Source organism: Hydra vulgaris, chromosome 09 (assembly GCF_038396675.1).
Source record: "Hydra vulgaris chromosome 09, alternate assembly HydraT2T_AEP".
NCBI classification, from domain to species: Eukaryota; Metazoa; Cnidaria; class Hydrozoa; order Anthoathecata; family Hydridae; genus Hydra; species Hydra vulgaris.
The window spans coordinates 48185676-48202185 of record NC_088928.1 but is presented as its reverse complement, the minus strand read 5'-3'; the positions used below and the strand labels follow the sequence as shown (position 1 = coordinate 48202185).

Here is a 16510-nt window from a genome sequence, read left to right as displayed (position 1 = left end):
TTGACGACAATTAACTTCATTTTGCATTGCTCTATCTCTTTCATTACGAAAACGGTTATTGTTAATTATTCTTACCCTGAACCCAACAATAAAGTTTATTTTATTGAAAGCTATACCCTAACCAAATCCTAAGTTAAACCCTGAGCCTAACCTAATGTCGTCATTGCATGGTGAAAATTTGTTATGATGGTGAAGTCATGTTCATTAGAGGAAACATCTAGTTAAAAAACATTAAATATTAATTTAGGCGTAATTTTATGCGATTATTTACACGTAATTTTGACATGTGTTCCAAAAGATGTGTCATTAGTGTTGTTTTGGGGGTTTAAGACCTCACCTTCGAGTTCTGAATCTATTCAGAAATCGAAGCCCAAATTAAATCTGAAAAGCAACACTTGCGAAATATCAGATAATAAAGATTCTTAATCTTAAAAAGAATTCTTTCTTGTATTAAAGTTCTTACTTCTCAAAACATGGCTTTACGTGGTCATTGTGCGGCTTTGGCGCAGTGGTTAGAACGCTTGCTTTATAAGCAGGAGATCCAGGTTCGAAACGAGCTCTGGACATATTTTCGCGTCACGGTAAGGAAGGAGGCGTGAACTTCCTGGTTAAATGCACTTCCGCGGTGCTCTGTGACAAGACCGTTAGGACTTCTTAGAGCACCTAAAAAAAAAAATTAAAAAAAAAAAAAAAAAATAGAGCAAAACTTAGTACTGCTGATGAAGGAGAAAAAATTGAAAACTTTCTTGCCCTTTTGAAACTCCATGCTGAGTATGACCTTGTCACTGCAAACCATCTACAGCATGCTAAAGAAAATCCAGGGTCCGTCTCTTATCTGCTTCCAGCCATTCAAAATGAATTCATCAACCTACCTGCCTTTACTGTTAGAGATAAGCTCCTCACCAGTATCAAATAAGTAAGAATTTTGGTATCTTACTTAATTCGACTCCTGATCTGGGACATCGTGAGCAGTTATCTAAAGTAATAAGATTTGTGAGCATTGATTTCGTTAACAAGAATATTGTGATCAGAGAGTCATTTCTTGGAAACATTGAAATCCATGCCAAAGGTGCAGCAACTCTTGAAACTGTTGTTACTAAAAAACTTGAATTGGACAACCTACCACTGGCAGATTGCAGATCCCAATGTTATGGCAACGCTGCTGTGATGACAGGACATATCTCTGGGCTTCAACAACGAATAAATGACCGAAGTCCTCGAGCATTGTTTGTGAATTGTGATAACTATAGTTTGAACTTGGTTGGAGTTCATGCTGCTAAAGTAAATTTTATAATCATAACATTTTTTGGAACAGTTGAAAGCATTTATCTGTTTTTTTCTCGTTCGACTCTGCAATGGGAGCAATTGAAAAATGCTGTTAAACTGGAAGCAGAAACCAGATGGAGTGCAAAAGCAGAAGCTCTTAAAGCAATTTCTGAAGGAGTCTCTGGATTGGTTGAATTTCTTGAAAGTCTTTCAGATGACCTACGCCAGATACAAGAGATGACATAAGCCAGATACAAGAGATGACATAAGCCACAAATCTTATAATGCATAAGCCAGATGACATAAGCTGGATACAAGAAATGAAGCTGGAGCTTTACTTCAAAATATTCTGAAATTTAATTTCGTTGTTTTACTTCATTTCTGGAACAACATTCTTGGAAAAGTAGACCGCGTTCAAAAACGACTACAAGATCCCACAATGAACTTTAAAGATGCAGCATCTGATATGGAAATGTTGGAAAATTATCTCAAAGAATTTCGTGTTCATTTGTTCCAAAATGCGATTGAGTATAGCAAGGGTAGATGTATGAAATGGGGAACTGAAATTGAGAGGAGAGTCAGGCGACGGCGAATAATGCCAGGTGAAAAGACTGGAGATAGTGGCCTCTCTGCTGAAGATGAATTTAGCAGAGTTTTGAAAATAATATTGAGTCTTTCCAACAAGAACTAATAACTCGCTTTAGACGATTAAATGATCTCAATGAAAAATTTGGATTCTTGCTCGATGTGAGAATATTGCTAAAGAGGGGTGGTGATGAAAATCAAGAAAGTTTGCAGCAACATTGTTTGGATCGGGAAACTTTTACAGTACAGATATCAGTGGAGCAGAATTATTTACTGAAATCGCAGACTGTCAGATGCTGCTTAAATCTTGTAGGGGCCCAATACCAACAACTCCGCTAGATTTACTTTCATTTACTTTGTCATTCGGAAATGGCGCTTTCCCGCACTTACGCATTGCATTACAAATCTTACTCACAATTGCAGTGTCAATAGCCAATAGTGAATGTTCCTTTTGCAAGTTGAAGCTTATTCTTTCATATCTACGAGCTTCAATGGGGCAACAACGTCTTGTTGATTTGACAACCCTTAGTGCTGAAAGAGAAACTCTAGAATCAACAGACTTTGATAACATAACAGATAAAATTGCTGTATCTTAGCTAGAAAAATCAAATTATAATTTATAAATAGTTATTGATTATTGGGTCTGACTGACCATCTGTCACTTTCAACGGCTAATTCACATGAACCATAATGGATACATAATTGGAAACATGAGTTAAATTGAGTTTGCATTATGGTTAGCATTTGCATTTTTTTTTTAATTAAAATTTTCATATACTTAGAAATATTAATTGTTTTTTTTTTTTCTCGCATGTCATCTTCGGGGGGGGGGGGGGGGCACCAATTTTCCATATAATGCCTGCAAACTCAACATATGCTAAAGACGCTTACACTTACAGACGTTTGTACGTAACACTATACAAATGGAACTAAGAAGATCTAAGACCACTAAAACGTAGTCATAAAAAAAAAGTTCATCATTCTTATGATTTTGATTAAAAACTAAAGAATAGTAGCCTCAGCTATTAAATTCTAATCTAAAAGTTAGGCCAAAAAAATTGTGCGCATTGACATCAGTTTGTGGTAAAATAAACTTTTATGCGTCAAGTTTTCTTTTGCATTTATCTTTCATTTTTTGAATTATTTTTATTCGGTTGCATACAATTGCACAAAAAGATATAAAACTGGTACAAATACAGGGTTGCCAGACGTCCGGCTTTTAAGGAAGAGAATACAGCACTACGGCTGTAAAAATATATTTTTTTTACTGTGTTCTCCTTCGTAAAAGTCGGACATATGGCAACTCTATACAGATATATCATTTCACGAATAAGAGTTTGTATTTATTACAATAGCAATAAATAAATAGTTTTTAACTTTATTAGAATATATCACATAAAAATATATTCCATATATCTTTAATAGAAGGAGCTTTCCTAAAAAATTTAAATAAAATCCAATTTCTAGTTAGTTTTTCTAATTTTTTTGCCACAAAGTGACGTCACATACGCAAAAAAGTTGTAGCTTTGACAATTTGACATTTTTAAAGGTCTTAGAAGCAGATGACGTAATTTAGCAATCAGAAATTATCAAGGGAGGAGCAAATCTAAAATTGAAGTTTCAAATTTTCCACTTGGATGAGACAATATGTTTCGTGTTTTTTCAATCTTGTCAATTTTTTTAACCTACCTACAAAAAATCAAAACAAAACAGCTTGAGCAAAAAATACTTGTAATTATTTAAAAAGTTTACTTATATTACATACGATCCTGAATAAAACGTTATATATGGGATCGTCCATTAATTACACAACGCTAAATTTATTTAAAAAACAGAAGTAGGAGATCCTAAGCATTTCTACGCGGTAGAAATGCTTAGGATTAAACTTGCGCTATTTTTATTTTTTATAAAACTTAAGGCTCTGCAAGCGAAAATTCTAGATCATTTTTGTTCTGTTTTATTAGTGAAATTTAGCGTAGCGTAATTTATGGACAATCCTTAAGTGGATTTTTTACATTTTATAAACAATATATATATATATATATATATATATATATATATATATATATATATATATATATATAAAAAAATAACATATTTGTTTATATATATTGTTTATATAGGGATAGTTAAGCCCCAAACCTTCCTATACAATAAAGTAAAAAAAAAAAATAGTTTATAGTAAAAAATGATTTACATAATGTTTCTTTGCAAACACCAATATACTATACTTAAAATTTTAAAGAGTACTGAACTGCAATTACTTTTAATTTTTTTGGTTTAATGGCTTTTGTTAAGAGTTTATAAATTTTGCGTCTAATTATTTCATTTCAACGTACTCGTTGTATCATCCATACTGCAGCCGTTTTTCAAAACGTCTTAAGGTAAAATCAATTTTGACTTTTTTACAAAATAAGCTAGTTTAGATGTCTACAAACGTTATTGAGTACATATTTTTAAAGAGTTCTGAAATAATTCATGAAAATTATTAGTTCAAAAAACGTTTTACAAAGAGTTTCTCGCAAAAAAAAATTTTAATTGCTTTTTTCTCGATATATGTAATAAGCATCTTCAGGCGTTTTAACGGTTGCAGCATATATTTATAGTAAAAAAATAAAAATAAATTCTTAATTGTCAAAACAAGCAGTTTTTATATTTTATTTTAATTATTTTTAACTACTTTCCATTTTCGAATGTTTTTTTCTTTTAACTTTGGTTTTTTATCGTCATGTTTCTTTTCACCTTTTTTTCCTTTTGTTTATTTGTTTGATTTAGTTTTTAATTTTTAGTTTGTTTTTTTATTTATTTCTTTTTCTTTTCTTCACTCTCTTTCTTTTTATTTTATTTATTTTTCTAGAACTCTTCCATTAAACTTTTTTTTAAATTTATTTATAAAATTCTGGAAGCCTCTGCACAGTAATCGCTACTTGTACCGAGTACGTATTTTAAACTGTATGTAAACATATTTAACGACAAACCTTTTTAACAAAACAACGCCAAATTACGCATATTCTCACATCCCACAGTGGGCCAGTAGGTGGACAAAATGGGAAAAATTTTAGTTGTCTAATCTTGAAAACCTATTTAATTTTAGTATCTACATATATTAGGAGAAATCTATTGATAATTTATTTATATTAAATCCCTTAGTTACCAGGACTCTAAGCATTTGAATATTGAGATAAAATAAAAAAATAAAAAAATTATAAATAAGTAATTAACGGTAACATCAACGTTGTGTTATATTTCAATTACATCTACGTTTTTGAAACAAAAAATTAGTACATGTTATTCTAGAGTATTTAGAGATAAGAAAAACCAATGTGTGAAATAAATTTGTCATAGCATGTTATCTCAGTTATACTTTGAAAATCACAGATTAAAAAAAAAAATTTCTTAAGAAACTTATTTTTTGCCGCACAATAACTAATAATTACCACAATTTGCCATGTGTTGTCTTATATTTATTTGAGCTATATGATGCTTTAATCGAGTTTTAATTGATTGCTCGTCCCCTTAAATCCCCGTTCAGATTTTATGTATGTTTTAACTTGTTGCTATGGTACTAAATTTTGCATAGAAACAACTCATTTTTACATTGGTTTTTCAACATGTTTTAACAGTATTTTACTTGCGCTAAATACACAATATTGGGGGTATGTATTAAAATGAGATTCAGAATTCTTATGAGGTTAACTTTTTTTGGTTACTATGGATACCTTACTTTGCATAACATAGCAACAACATATTTTCGGTAGTTGTTAGTAATTTAATTACTAACACTGACAGTAATTTAATTACTTTTAATTTTAATTACTAAAACTTGTAGTAACTTAATTACTAACAAGTATTAGTAGTCCAGGCGGCATATATATTATAACATTTTACTTTTAAATACAAAATACTTGTTACAATAATTATTTAGATATGGTTTTGTTAAACTTAGACATTCATAATTTTCTCCAAAAAAACAATCTTAGTATTTCAAAACAAAATATTACTTAAGATATATTAAAATTTATTCAGCCAAAATTTGCTGATTTTAAAGACGTTGATTTTAGACATGCTGTTCAACGATTTGTTTACTTGTATAAAAAAAAGTGGAAATCTGCAAACTATACTGTGAAAAATTTTGAAAAGAAGTTTGTGAACTGGCTTAATGAATATTTAATTGTCAGAAAAAAAGACAATGAACCAACTGCAAGTAGACGTGGTCGAAAACCAGTTGCATTTGATAATAATTCTAATAAAACTAAAAATCGGCGTGTATCTTGTTTAATTGAATCTCATTCATCCAATGAATTATTTTTTGCTGCTAATAAAAAATTTAGAGATGAATCTGTTGTTATTGCTGCCAAGAATGTTTTAAATATATCAAATACAGATAAAGCAACTAAATATTCAGCAGACGAAGCACTGGCTTTAATAATTAATGCAAGTCTGACAAAAGCTTCCTATCAATTGATTAGAAGCGGAGCCTTGGAGAAAGAATATAACATCTACCCCGCTTACAATGATGTCAGAGATGCAAAATTGAAATGTTATCCTGCAAACATAACAGTGGAGGACTATTCAGCTTCAGTTCCTTTCAAAGATTTAATGACTCATACTTTGCAAAGAATCTGTGCAGTTCAGGAACCTGTGCTAAGACACTTGATATTGAACGACAAAGCAATAAAAACAATGACACTAATGTGTAAGGCTGGTTTTGATGGTGCTACTGGCCAAAGCATTTATAAACAAGTTTTATCAGAACCCAACATTAACAGAGATTTAAAGCGTGAAGAATCATTTTTATTACTTGTCTTGTCCCATTGGATTTGACTGGATTTAACAACAGCAACGAAAAGGTGCCTATTTGGAGAAATCGTCCTCCACAGCCTATTGTAGACCCATAAGATTTGCATACAAAATGGAATCCAAGGAATCTGTGATTGAAGAAGATCAGTACATTAAAAGTGAGATAGAAAGCTTGGGTATGATTTTATTAGAGGTTTGAGGTTCTATTGAAGTGAATTGTATTATTGAACTTACAATGATTGATGGGAAGGTTCAAACAATATTATCTGAAAAAAATAACTCATACCAATGCTGTTCAGTGTGTGGTGTCTCTCCAAAAAATATGAATAGTCTTGATATCCTTAATATAGATTATACTAACAGAGAGTTCAAATATGGTCTTTCCAGTCTTCATGCATGGATTCGATTTTTTGAGATGTTATTGCACATTGCATATAAAAAAGAAACAAGAAAGTGGCAAGCAAGATCTAAAGAACACAAAGAAAAGGCATCTGTAGCTAAACAAAAGACTCAGACTGATTTTATGAACAAAATGGGACTTGTGGTTGATTTCCCTAAAAGTGGTGGTTCTGGAACAAGTAATGATGGCAATACCTCAAGGCGTGCTTTTGCAGCATATGAACAAACAGCTGAAATTGACCAAAACCTAAAATTCAGATTTTACATTATCTTGGTAACGCTCTCTTCAGAATATGAAATAGACTGCTTAAAGTTCAAGGATTATTGTTTTGACACTTTTAGACTATATGTGTCCCTTTATCCATGGTATTACATGGCTCAATCAGTTCACAAAGTATTGATACATGGACATGACATAATTAAAAGCCTTACATTACCCATCGGACTTATGTCAGAGGAAGCTCAAGAGGCTAGAAATAAAGACTTTAAATCTTATCGCGAAAATTTCAGCCGAAAAGCATCCAGAAAAGCAACAAATACTGATCTTATCAATAGACTCCTAGTTTCCAGTGATCATGTTATTTCATCATTGCGTAAATCAACATCACACCAAACAAATCATAAAGCATTTCCTTCAGATGTTTTACAATTACTTAAACAATCTTCAAACGATATTATTGTTTTATAATTTTTTGATGTAATTTAAAATTGATAACGTTTTCTTGCACTATTTTTTGCTTTATTTATTTTTTGCATTCCTAAAACATTATTTACCTAAATACTCAATTTTTATTCAATATAGGTGGGTCAAAAATCCGATAAGATATTCAAATATCAATTTACCACTTTGTAACTAAGGAAAGTATCCTGTAACTAAGCAATATAAGTACCCATAACAACTAAATTTAAAAAATTATCACTTTTGTAAGAAGTGTGATCTCATATTGGTACTCATGCCAAATTTAGTGAATATAGCACTTATAAAATATCTGCAGATAACAAAAGTAGGTTGTTGCTAAGCAAAATAAAGGTATCCATAGCAACGAAATAAAAAAATATTACCTTCATAAAAAGCCCAGACATCATATTAGTACTCATACTAATTTTAGTGAATATAGCTCTAATATTAAATTAGTTATGAATTTTGTCCAGTAAAAGTGCATTCTGGCCCACTGTGCATCCCAAACATAACATAATTTATAAACAAACGTCATCAGCAATGATGACTACGTTAATCCATTAATTAGGTAATCTAAATAATAGTATGAATTGCACATTCTTACATCCAGTGCATCTGTCCGCTTTTGCTATGCTATCTTTCTAACTTAACTTCTTCTGACTTTCACTCTAACTTTATTTATTCTTCCTAAAGTCACTTACTCTTGGTCAGCGAAGCGGGTATTTATGCTCTTTAGTGAGCTAAACTTGTCTTCGCTAGACCGGGTATGTGACCTCTATACGGTAATTAGTCGGAGGAAAATTCACCACAAACCTATATTCTCACATTCAATATATCTTACATGTTGTTGCTTGCATATTGCTTAAGTGTCATTAATGACAATAAAAACTTTTTTTTATCTTTGTTTAATGCATTAAACTTAAATAAAAAAGTAACAAAATATTTGAAGGAATTTTTAAACTAAAAATAATGTTCCTTCATTGCCTTAAATCATTTTAGAAATAAAAATTGGGTTCAAACAAAATGAAAAACTTTTGTTTAAATATACATTAGCTATAACAATTGACCATATCAGTGCTATCATTACTAGAATATGGGTAATATTTTCTCCAATATTTTAGTAATATAAATTTGAATTAAAGTAAATGCAATAGCTAAGCCAGGAAATAAGTTTTCAACCAATTGCGACTTAAGTCTTTAAATTAGAAATTAACTTAAAAATAGTTAGAGTTAAATATTTAGTTAATTGAGTATTATTCCATTGAGTAGATATTTTTGTCAATATGTCGTTTTCTATTAAGGCCTCAACTAGTCAAAAATCTCTCATATTTAACAGTTTAGTTAGAATTAACTATAAAAAATCAATAAGGAGGACATGTAGGAGGACACTGATCAAATAAGAACAGAACCTAAGAAAGAAAGACTCCTCCCTAATGGAACACGATTAGTCACAATAATGTAACAATATATCATTACCATTGTGTCAATAATATAGGTAATATTAGCTCACAATATCTAAAAAGATGAGGTATTTTATTGTGCACTTGTCAGAGAATTGCAATAAAGTAACTATGATAGCTAATTAGTACTGCAAGTAACTTCATAATATGTAATTACACCTTTTTATTAAAATGTTATTACAAAGCATAACATTTTAATAAATAATATAATAAATGGTTTTACAGGTACTATTTGTATATCCTTTTTACACAAAAAAAACTTTTTTTGGCTAAAATGTTTTTAGATGATATTTATTAAAAGAATTGTTTTCATCCTTCTATTTAGCATACCATTTTACCAGTATTGTTATAAAACTGTTTATCGTATAATTTCAGTTACTGGTCTACAGTTACTTCATATCTAGTTAAAAATAAGTAAAAAAAGATCAAAGGAGAAACAAATACATATAAAGAAACACTTCTTTTTTTTTATAAATTACAGGTAATATAAGTAAAAATTACAGGTACATATAGTGACAGTTTTATTTTTGTTGATTTTTTAATGTAGAACTGTTTTTTGAGATAATAACAATTTTCAACATATCTATAACTTCTTTAGATTCTTCAACTTTTCTTCAACTTCATTAGCTTCTTCTACTTATATTCTTTAAGTTGTTCTCAAATCCTTGTACTTTTATTGATTAAATATATTATTCAATAGAATGAAAGTAATAAAATATTTAAAAAAATATTTTTATTCATGAATAAAATAACACTGCATTGCAAAATTTGAGTAAATAAGTTGATGTTAAATAAAATTTTGTGTTTTACTTAATTTGCATGGTTTTATTAGTTTTTTCTTGTTCTACTTGCTATCTTTTTTTGTAATTGCAAATAAATTTGTCAAGATTTATCTCAGATAGCAGTAATAATATTTATCAATCCAGGGTCGGATACATCATATTTTGATGTTTGAGAAAGCTAACTTCCAGATACGGAGCAAACTCCAAGCATTTATATGTTTATACTTATATCAAATAAGGATGCGTTGCAAAAAATTATGGTGATTGAAGCCTGGAAACTAAATTTTGGTGACACATGCCCCAAATTTGAAAGCAAAAAGTTGATAAATTTTTTTTTACTATTCTTAACTAAATCTATATTCTTTGATAAATTTTAAAATTCATATAATAATCTCTTCACCTTTAAAATTTGTGACTTTATAAAGTTTGAACCTCCCTCAATTTGAGGAGTCTACATATTTTGTAAGGTGTAAACTTTCGAATGCCATAAGATTTTATTATGAATTTTAAAATTTTTCGATAAATATAAATTTAGTTAAAAAAAGCAACAAAAAAAAATTTATCAATTTGTTACTCTCATGTTTGAAGCAGTAGTTGCCAAAATTTTAGGGCTTTTTTGTTACAAGGCTCTAATCATTCCAACTTTTTGCAAAGTATCTTTATTTGATATAAGTATAAACATATAAATATATGGAGTTTGCTCCATATTTGGAAGTTAGCTTTCCCAAACATAAGATGACAAAATTTTATAAATGTACTAACTTACCATTAATTATATCAACAGTGTATTTAGTTCATTCAATTATCCTAATTGTATCTCACTGAATTATGAATAATTATTTTGAAATATAAAAATTGCAAGGTGTTTTTAGCATTAAGTTTCTAATCAAAGTTTATTTAGTTATTAGATTTAAATCTGAACGAACATTATTAGTAATTATTATGTTGTGTAAGCAAGTGTTTTATTCTGTTGCTTCTATTTTTTTAAGTATTAACTGTTGTCTTGAGAAAAAAAAGGAACTTTTTCTTTTGTCCCTTCTTTTTTTATTTACATTTAGGAAGAAAATGGTCAACAGCCAAGTTCATTATTAGTTAATGAAAGTTGTTATAATGTATCTTGTAAAAAGGTAATAATAAATTTTTGTTAACTCAAAATTATTTTTAATTTTTGCAACAAACTCTTTAGTTAAAGTACAAAAGTTTTTTAATTAAAGTGTTTTTCGTTTTTGATATTTTAAAAGTTTTTTTCTAAAGTTCAAATCCTTTTGACATTTTAGAAAAAGTGATGTTTTTAAAAAATATAAGATTCTGCCATATTGAAAATAAATATAGTAATAATATCTGCAACAATATACATTGATGAAGAGAATGTTAAAATGCTTGAACAATCATTTTAAATTAGCCTTAAAAGAGTTTAAGGACCTTAAGTGAACATAATCTGGTGTCTGGCAACAAATTATAGTTTTTAATTATTCTGTTGTAGAAAAAGTTATTTCTTGAAGAACATTTATATTTTGCATTTTCAATTCAATGGTGGTCGATTGCTTGTTATTGAAGTAACTAGTTTCTGATTTTTTAAATAACTCATGATTTGTAAACCATTTAATATTTTATAGTGATATATTAACATTTCTCCTTAGATCTGCAATTTTTTAAGTCATTAAATTTAATAATAAAGTCTTTCTTCATAAGGTAGGTCTTTTAGTTCATTAATTAGTTGAAGGCTCTTATTTTGGACTTTTTTTAAGTTATAATTTATCAATTTTTTTGAGTACTGACAAAAATATAATTACTCACAATTAGTATTTTTCTAATTTAGTTTCTATGCTTTTTTTAATTTCCATCAATGTAGTTAATAGTTAATACTTGTTTGTTATTTTTATTTTATATTTTAATTTTTAGCACCAATGTGTATGATATAACATTTTTCTTTGTCAAGATTCATTACCCACATGCAACACCCAGGGTTGGCATTAAAAAACCGCCCAATTAAACCTAAGCTATCTGTGTTATATTGGGTTTTTTTTACAGATATTTTATGATTTTATGAACTTTTATAACCAAAATTAACATTATAGTTATTATATTATTAACTAAATTATTATTAACTATTATTATCAATTATTATAACCAACAATAACTTTTTAATTATAAAAAATATTACTTTTAAATCTAAAATAAATCAATACATATAAGTTTAACGTGAAATTTTTTTTCTCTATTACTGTTTTAAATTATGTTTAAAAATCTTTCAAAATAACTTGAAATCTTTCAAAATAACTTGAAAATTTTTTGTTCTAAATTGATAAATAACATTATATAAAATATATTAAAAAAAAATTTATACTAATTTTCAATACCATTACAAAAAAAAACACTTGAGAAAACCCAAAATTACTCAAAAAAACTCTGTTAAGCCAGGTTGTTTTTAAAAAAACCCAGGTTTTTGCCAACCCTGGTTACACCAGTTATCTACTTTATTAAACATTTAAGTCCTTATATTTTTATATGCCAGATATTGGTCCAGATATTATATCCTTATAATGTTTATACAGCAGATATGTTGAGTATAACATTTCTTGTTATCTGACCATCTTATTAAGTAGACTTCTTGTTTTAATATATATTTTAATATAATAATCCTTTAATATAATAGTATTTGGTTTCTTCATTATTCAATGACCATTTTTTCAAAATAAATAACATAATTATACTTTAAGTTTTAAAAACAATACAAATATTTATTGTTTATTTAGCATTTCAACTATATATATTTTTTAGATAATGAAATTTACAATTTATTAATAAATTTAAATCTTTAACTGTGTATTTTATATAAATTTTATTATCAAAATTGTATACATAATATTTTGAATATTACAGAGTATTTTGAACATTAATTTTCATTGATTTTTTTCTTTTAGTGTATGAAAGTGTGCAATCTTTCACTCCCTTTTAATCTGACAAATTGTCTTTCAATTTGTGCAGTAAGTTTAACAAATTTGTTTAAATTTTTTTTTTCATTTTAAAATATGAATTAAAATTTAAAATTTTCTGTTTCCAGACAAAATCTTGCAATTTTGGATGTCTGTTCTACAGTTATATTACAGAAAATACTAAAGGTATTTTATAAAATGCATAAACAGTTATCTATAATTAGTTATTTATATTAGGAGTATTCAGAAAAAAAAATGAATTTAAAAATTTTAGAATTTAAAAAACCAAACCCTTTCAAAAAAACTTGAGCACCATTATATCACTCTTAAGAAAAAAAAGAACCTCAAAATGACTAAAAACAACATATTTCAAGGGTCTTAAGTGGAAGATTAAAAAACATTTTTAATAAAATTCTTTTCCTGGGCTAATAAATTGGGTGAAAAATAGGTTGTCACGCAGTACAGCATTTTTATTTAGATTCATAGTAAGGTTTACAAATGTATATATTCAGAATCAGATTAGAGTTATTCATTTTATGTATGTTTAATATAACTGTTTTAGAATAAAATAATTTGCTCTTTAGTTCTCATTAAAATTTTACTTATCAAAAACAGTTTATTTTAAATATTCAACAAGATTTTCTAGAAGCAATGCTGGATTAAACCGGGCGCAGCTGCGCTTAGTCCCCCAAAAATAGAGTCTCAGTAGGGGCCCCCAATTTTTTAAATATGAATGCTATTGTAGTTATGGGTTTGTTGGGACTTCTATATCACTACTGCAAATGCCTAGAAATGTATAAAGTGTTCAGCTTTTTAGTGTGTAAAATAACATGACTGAGCGGCATAAGAAGGTTTGCATTTTAGTCTGTTTTTGTAGTTGGCCTTATCTTTCAGATGTAATAAATTATGTATGTTTTTTTTAGTTGGCTTTTTAGCTAGTTTTTCTTTCGTCATAAGTATATTTTTACTTTTACATTTTAATGTAGCATACATAGTTTTTTTTTTAAATTGATAAAAAAGCTGAAAGAGCATATCTTATGTTATGAGCGTAATATAAGTTATGTTATGAGTTTAAATAAAAACTTTTGCTGCTTAAGAAACTTTTGAAATGAAAAAGTAAAAGAAAAAGTAAAAGAAAAAAAAAAACAAAAAAAAACTGCGCAGTTATTTTTTTAATTTAGTTCAGTTTTTCAATATGTCAATCTGACCAAGGATTGTGAAGGGATTTAAATTAAGTGCAAAGCAACCGGATATCTATAAAAGAAATTCCAGATCAAAATATTGCAGGCAGAAAAATAAAAAAAAGTGATTAAAACATATTTAAGGTACTGCTCTCTGAATTATTTGTTGCTATTGACAGTTGTGAGATTGCATTTGGCTTTTGGGTTTTTTAAATGACAGTCTAATTGCTGTACATCTTTAACTAACAGACAGCAGATAATTTGTCTTGTAAGTGTTGCAGGAAGGGGCAGGAAAGTTACCATCAAAATTCTGAGTCGGAAAAGGTGATCATGATCTACATGAAAATTACAGTCATTCTTGAGACCCTAGAATTAATTATTCTGAATAAAGATAAAAAATTTTAAAGAAAATCAAAACTTTTTATGTTGCTTTTATAAAGGAGCTTTGGCACAGAATCATGTTATCACAGAAAATTCAGAACAAAAGTGCAGATTTAGCTCTTAGTGTGTGATTGCTTCAATCTTTTTTGGAATATGAGACATTAGTTCGTGAAGATTTTTTTGACATTTATGAATGTAAAATTCTCAAGCATTATTCCTAAGCATACAAGCATGAAATGACCAGAAAGAAGATATGCAAACTAGGAGTTGGTAAGAATACAGAGAATAAGGTGATTCGAAGTGACAATGACTTTTTTTAAACATTTACTTCCTATCATAGACAAGTTGAAAATGCGCTTGAAATAAAGGCTTTCAGCTTACAAGTCTGTAAAGACAAAGTTTTTTTTTAATTTACTAGTTCTCAGTCTATGACTGTTCCTGTTATTATTACTGTTGCCAAATTCTTGTGTACTATTTATCTTTCAGACTTATATACACAAGACCATAATGAAATTGTCTAGTTTTCCAGGTTCATGGCAAACGAGAAGAATATATCAGCACTAGGATGTCTACAAGAAATTTGTAGGAATAAGTTAAAATCAGTTTTTCCAAATTTAAAAAATTCTTAATAAACAAAACAAAATCATAATAAACTATAACAACATATTACATTAAAAAAATACTTTCATAACAAATATTACTCATAATAGTATTAATAGTATTATGCAAGTTTGTACCTTGGTGGCACCACCAAGGTACACAACATTAGCTACCTCCAAGGTACACCACTACCACATTTTTTACAAAACCGCTACCATATGTTTATAGATTAGGAGTTTAGCAATTTCATGCATGCATAAATGCAGCTGAAAACATGTTTTACAATTTTTGATAATTGGTTTTAAAACAAAGTTTATACCTACAGTTGTAGAAAAAATAAGAATGCGCTCTAAAAAAATTACTTTTTGGTAACGGAAACATACTTTTATTTCTATTGCAACAACAAATGTGTTAAGCCATGATAAAACAACTTATTATGAGCCTTTAGAGGCCAATACATGCAACTAAAATTTTAGTTTGAATTCATCACTCAAGATGGCAGCACAATTGAATTGCCTCCAAGGTACACTCACCTCCAAGGTACACTACTCTCCTCTACTTTGCTTTAAGTTCAAATGTAAAGCTCAATATATATATATATATATATATATATATATATATATATATATATATATATATATATCTATATATATATATATATATATATCTATGTATGTATATATAAATCTATGTATGTATGTATGTATGTATGTTTATATATATATATATATATATATATATATATATATATATATATATATATATATATATATATATATATATATATATATATATATAGATGTATATATATATATATATATATATATATATATATATATATATATATATATATATATATATATATATATATATATATATATATATATATATATATATATACATATATATCAGGATTAAAGTTGGTATTTTAAAAAATAAACTCAGCATGATATATTAGTGTAGAAATGAGTTTCTAAATTTGCAGTAATATAACAGCTATAAAACAGGAAATTTTTTTATCAGATGAAAAAATGTTGACAATCCTTGCAGCACTTTTATTTAAAAAAATTAATCTTACAAGATTTCTAAACCTTATTCTTACAAAGATGTAAACCTTTTTCAAAACTTTCTTCATATTCTGTTACATTCTTTTTTTTATACTGGGCAATGTTTCAGGCTAGACTTTTTTTTTCAATCATATTTTTTAACTTATATGCTATTTTATTTGTTATCAAGTTTAAGATCTTTTTTCTCCTCATAATGGTGCTAATTTCATTTCCTCTCTACAATGATGAGTACTGGATCCTTTTTGTCAGTTAGTGTTTGGTGTGCATTATTTTTGCCACATAGATAATCTTTTAGTATGACTTACTATTATGTTTATTAAATAGACTGAGAGAACTTGGTGATGATGATGGTTTTTTGTGTTTTATAGTTTTTA

The 16510-nt window shown here is 27.9% G+C and overlaps 1 protein-coding gene across 10 annotated transcripts in view; it reads left to right on the top strand.

The window, feature by feature from the left end:
- Positions 1–16510, top strand: part of LOC100214966 (fibroblast growth factor receptor 4-like) — a 92686-nt gene that overhangs the window by 14113 nt on the left and 62063 nt on the right. Inside the window, exons 1-5 of one of the 10 annotated variants that reach the window (XM_065805931.1) lie at positions 9064–9224; positions 11030–11098; positions 11455–11527; positions 12896–12958; positions 13036–13093. In XM_065805931.1, coding sequence (XP_065662003.1) covers positions 11067–11098; positions 11455–11527; positions 12896–12958; positions 13036–13093 — 226 coding nt within the window. In that variant the 5' untranslated portion in view covers positions 9064–9224; positions 11030–11066. Of the gene's footprint in view, positions 1–9063; positions 9225–9562; positions 9671–10863; positions 10929–11029; positions 11099–11454; positions 11528–12895; positions 12959–13035; positions 13094–16510 lie in introns of those variants that run through there. The other 9 variants (XM_065805929.1, XM_065805930.1, XM_065805932.1 and 6 more) reach the window with 9 other exon arrangements.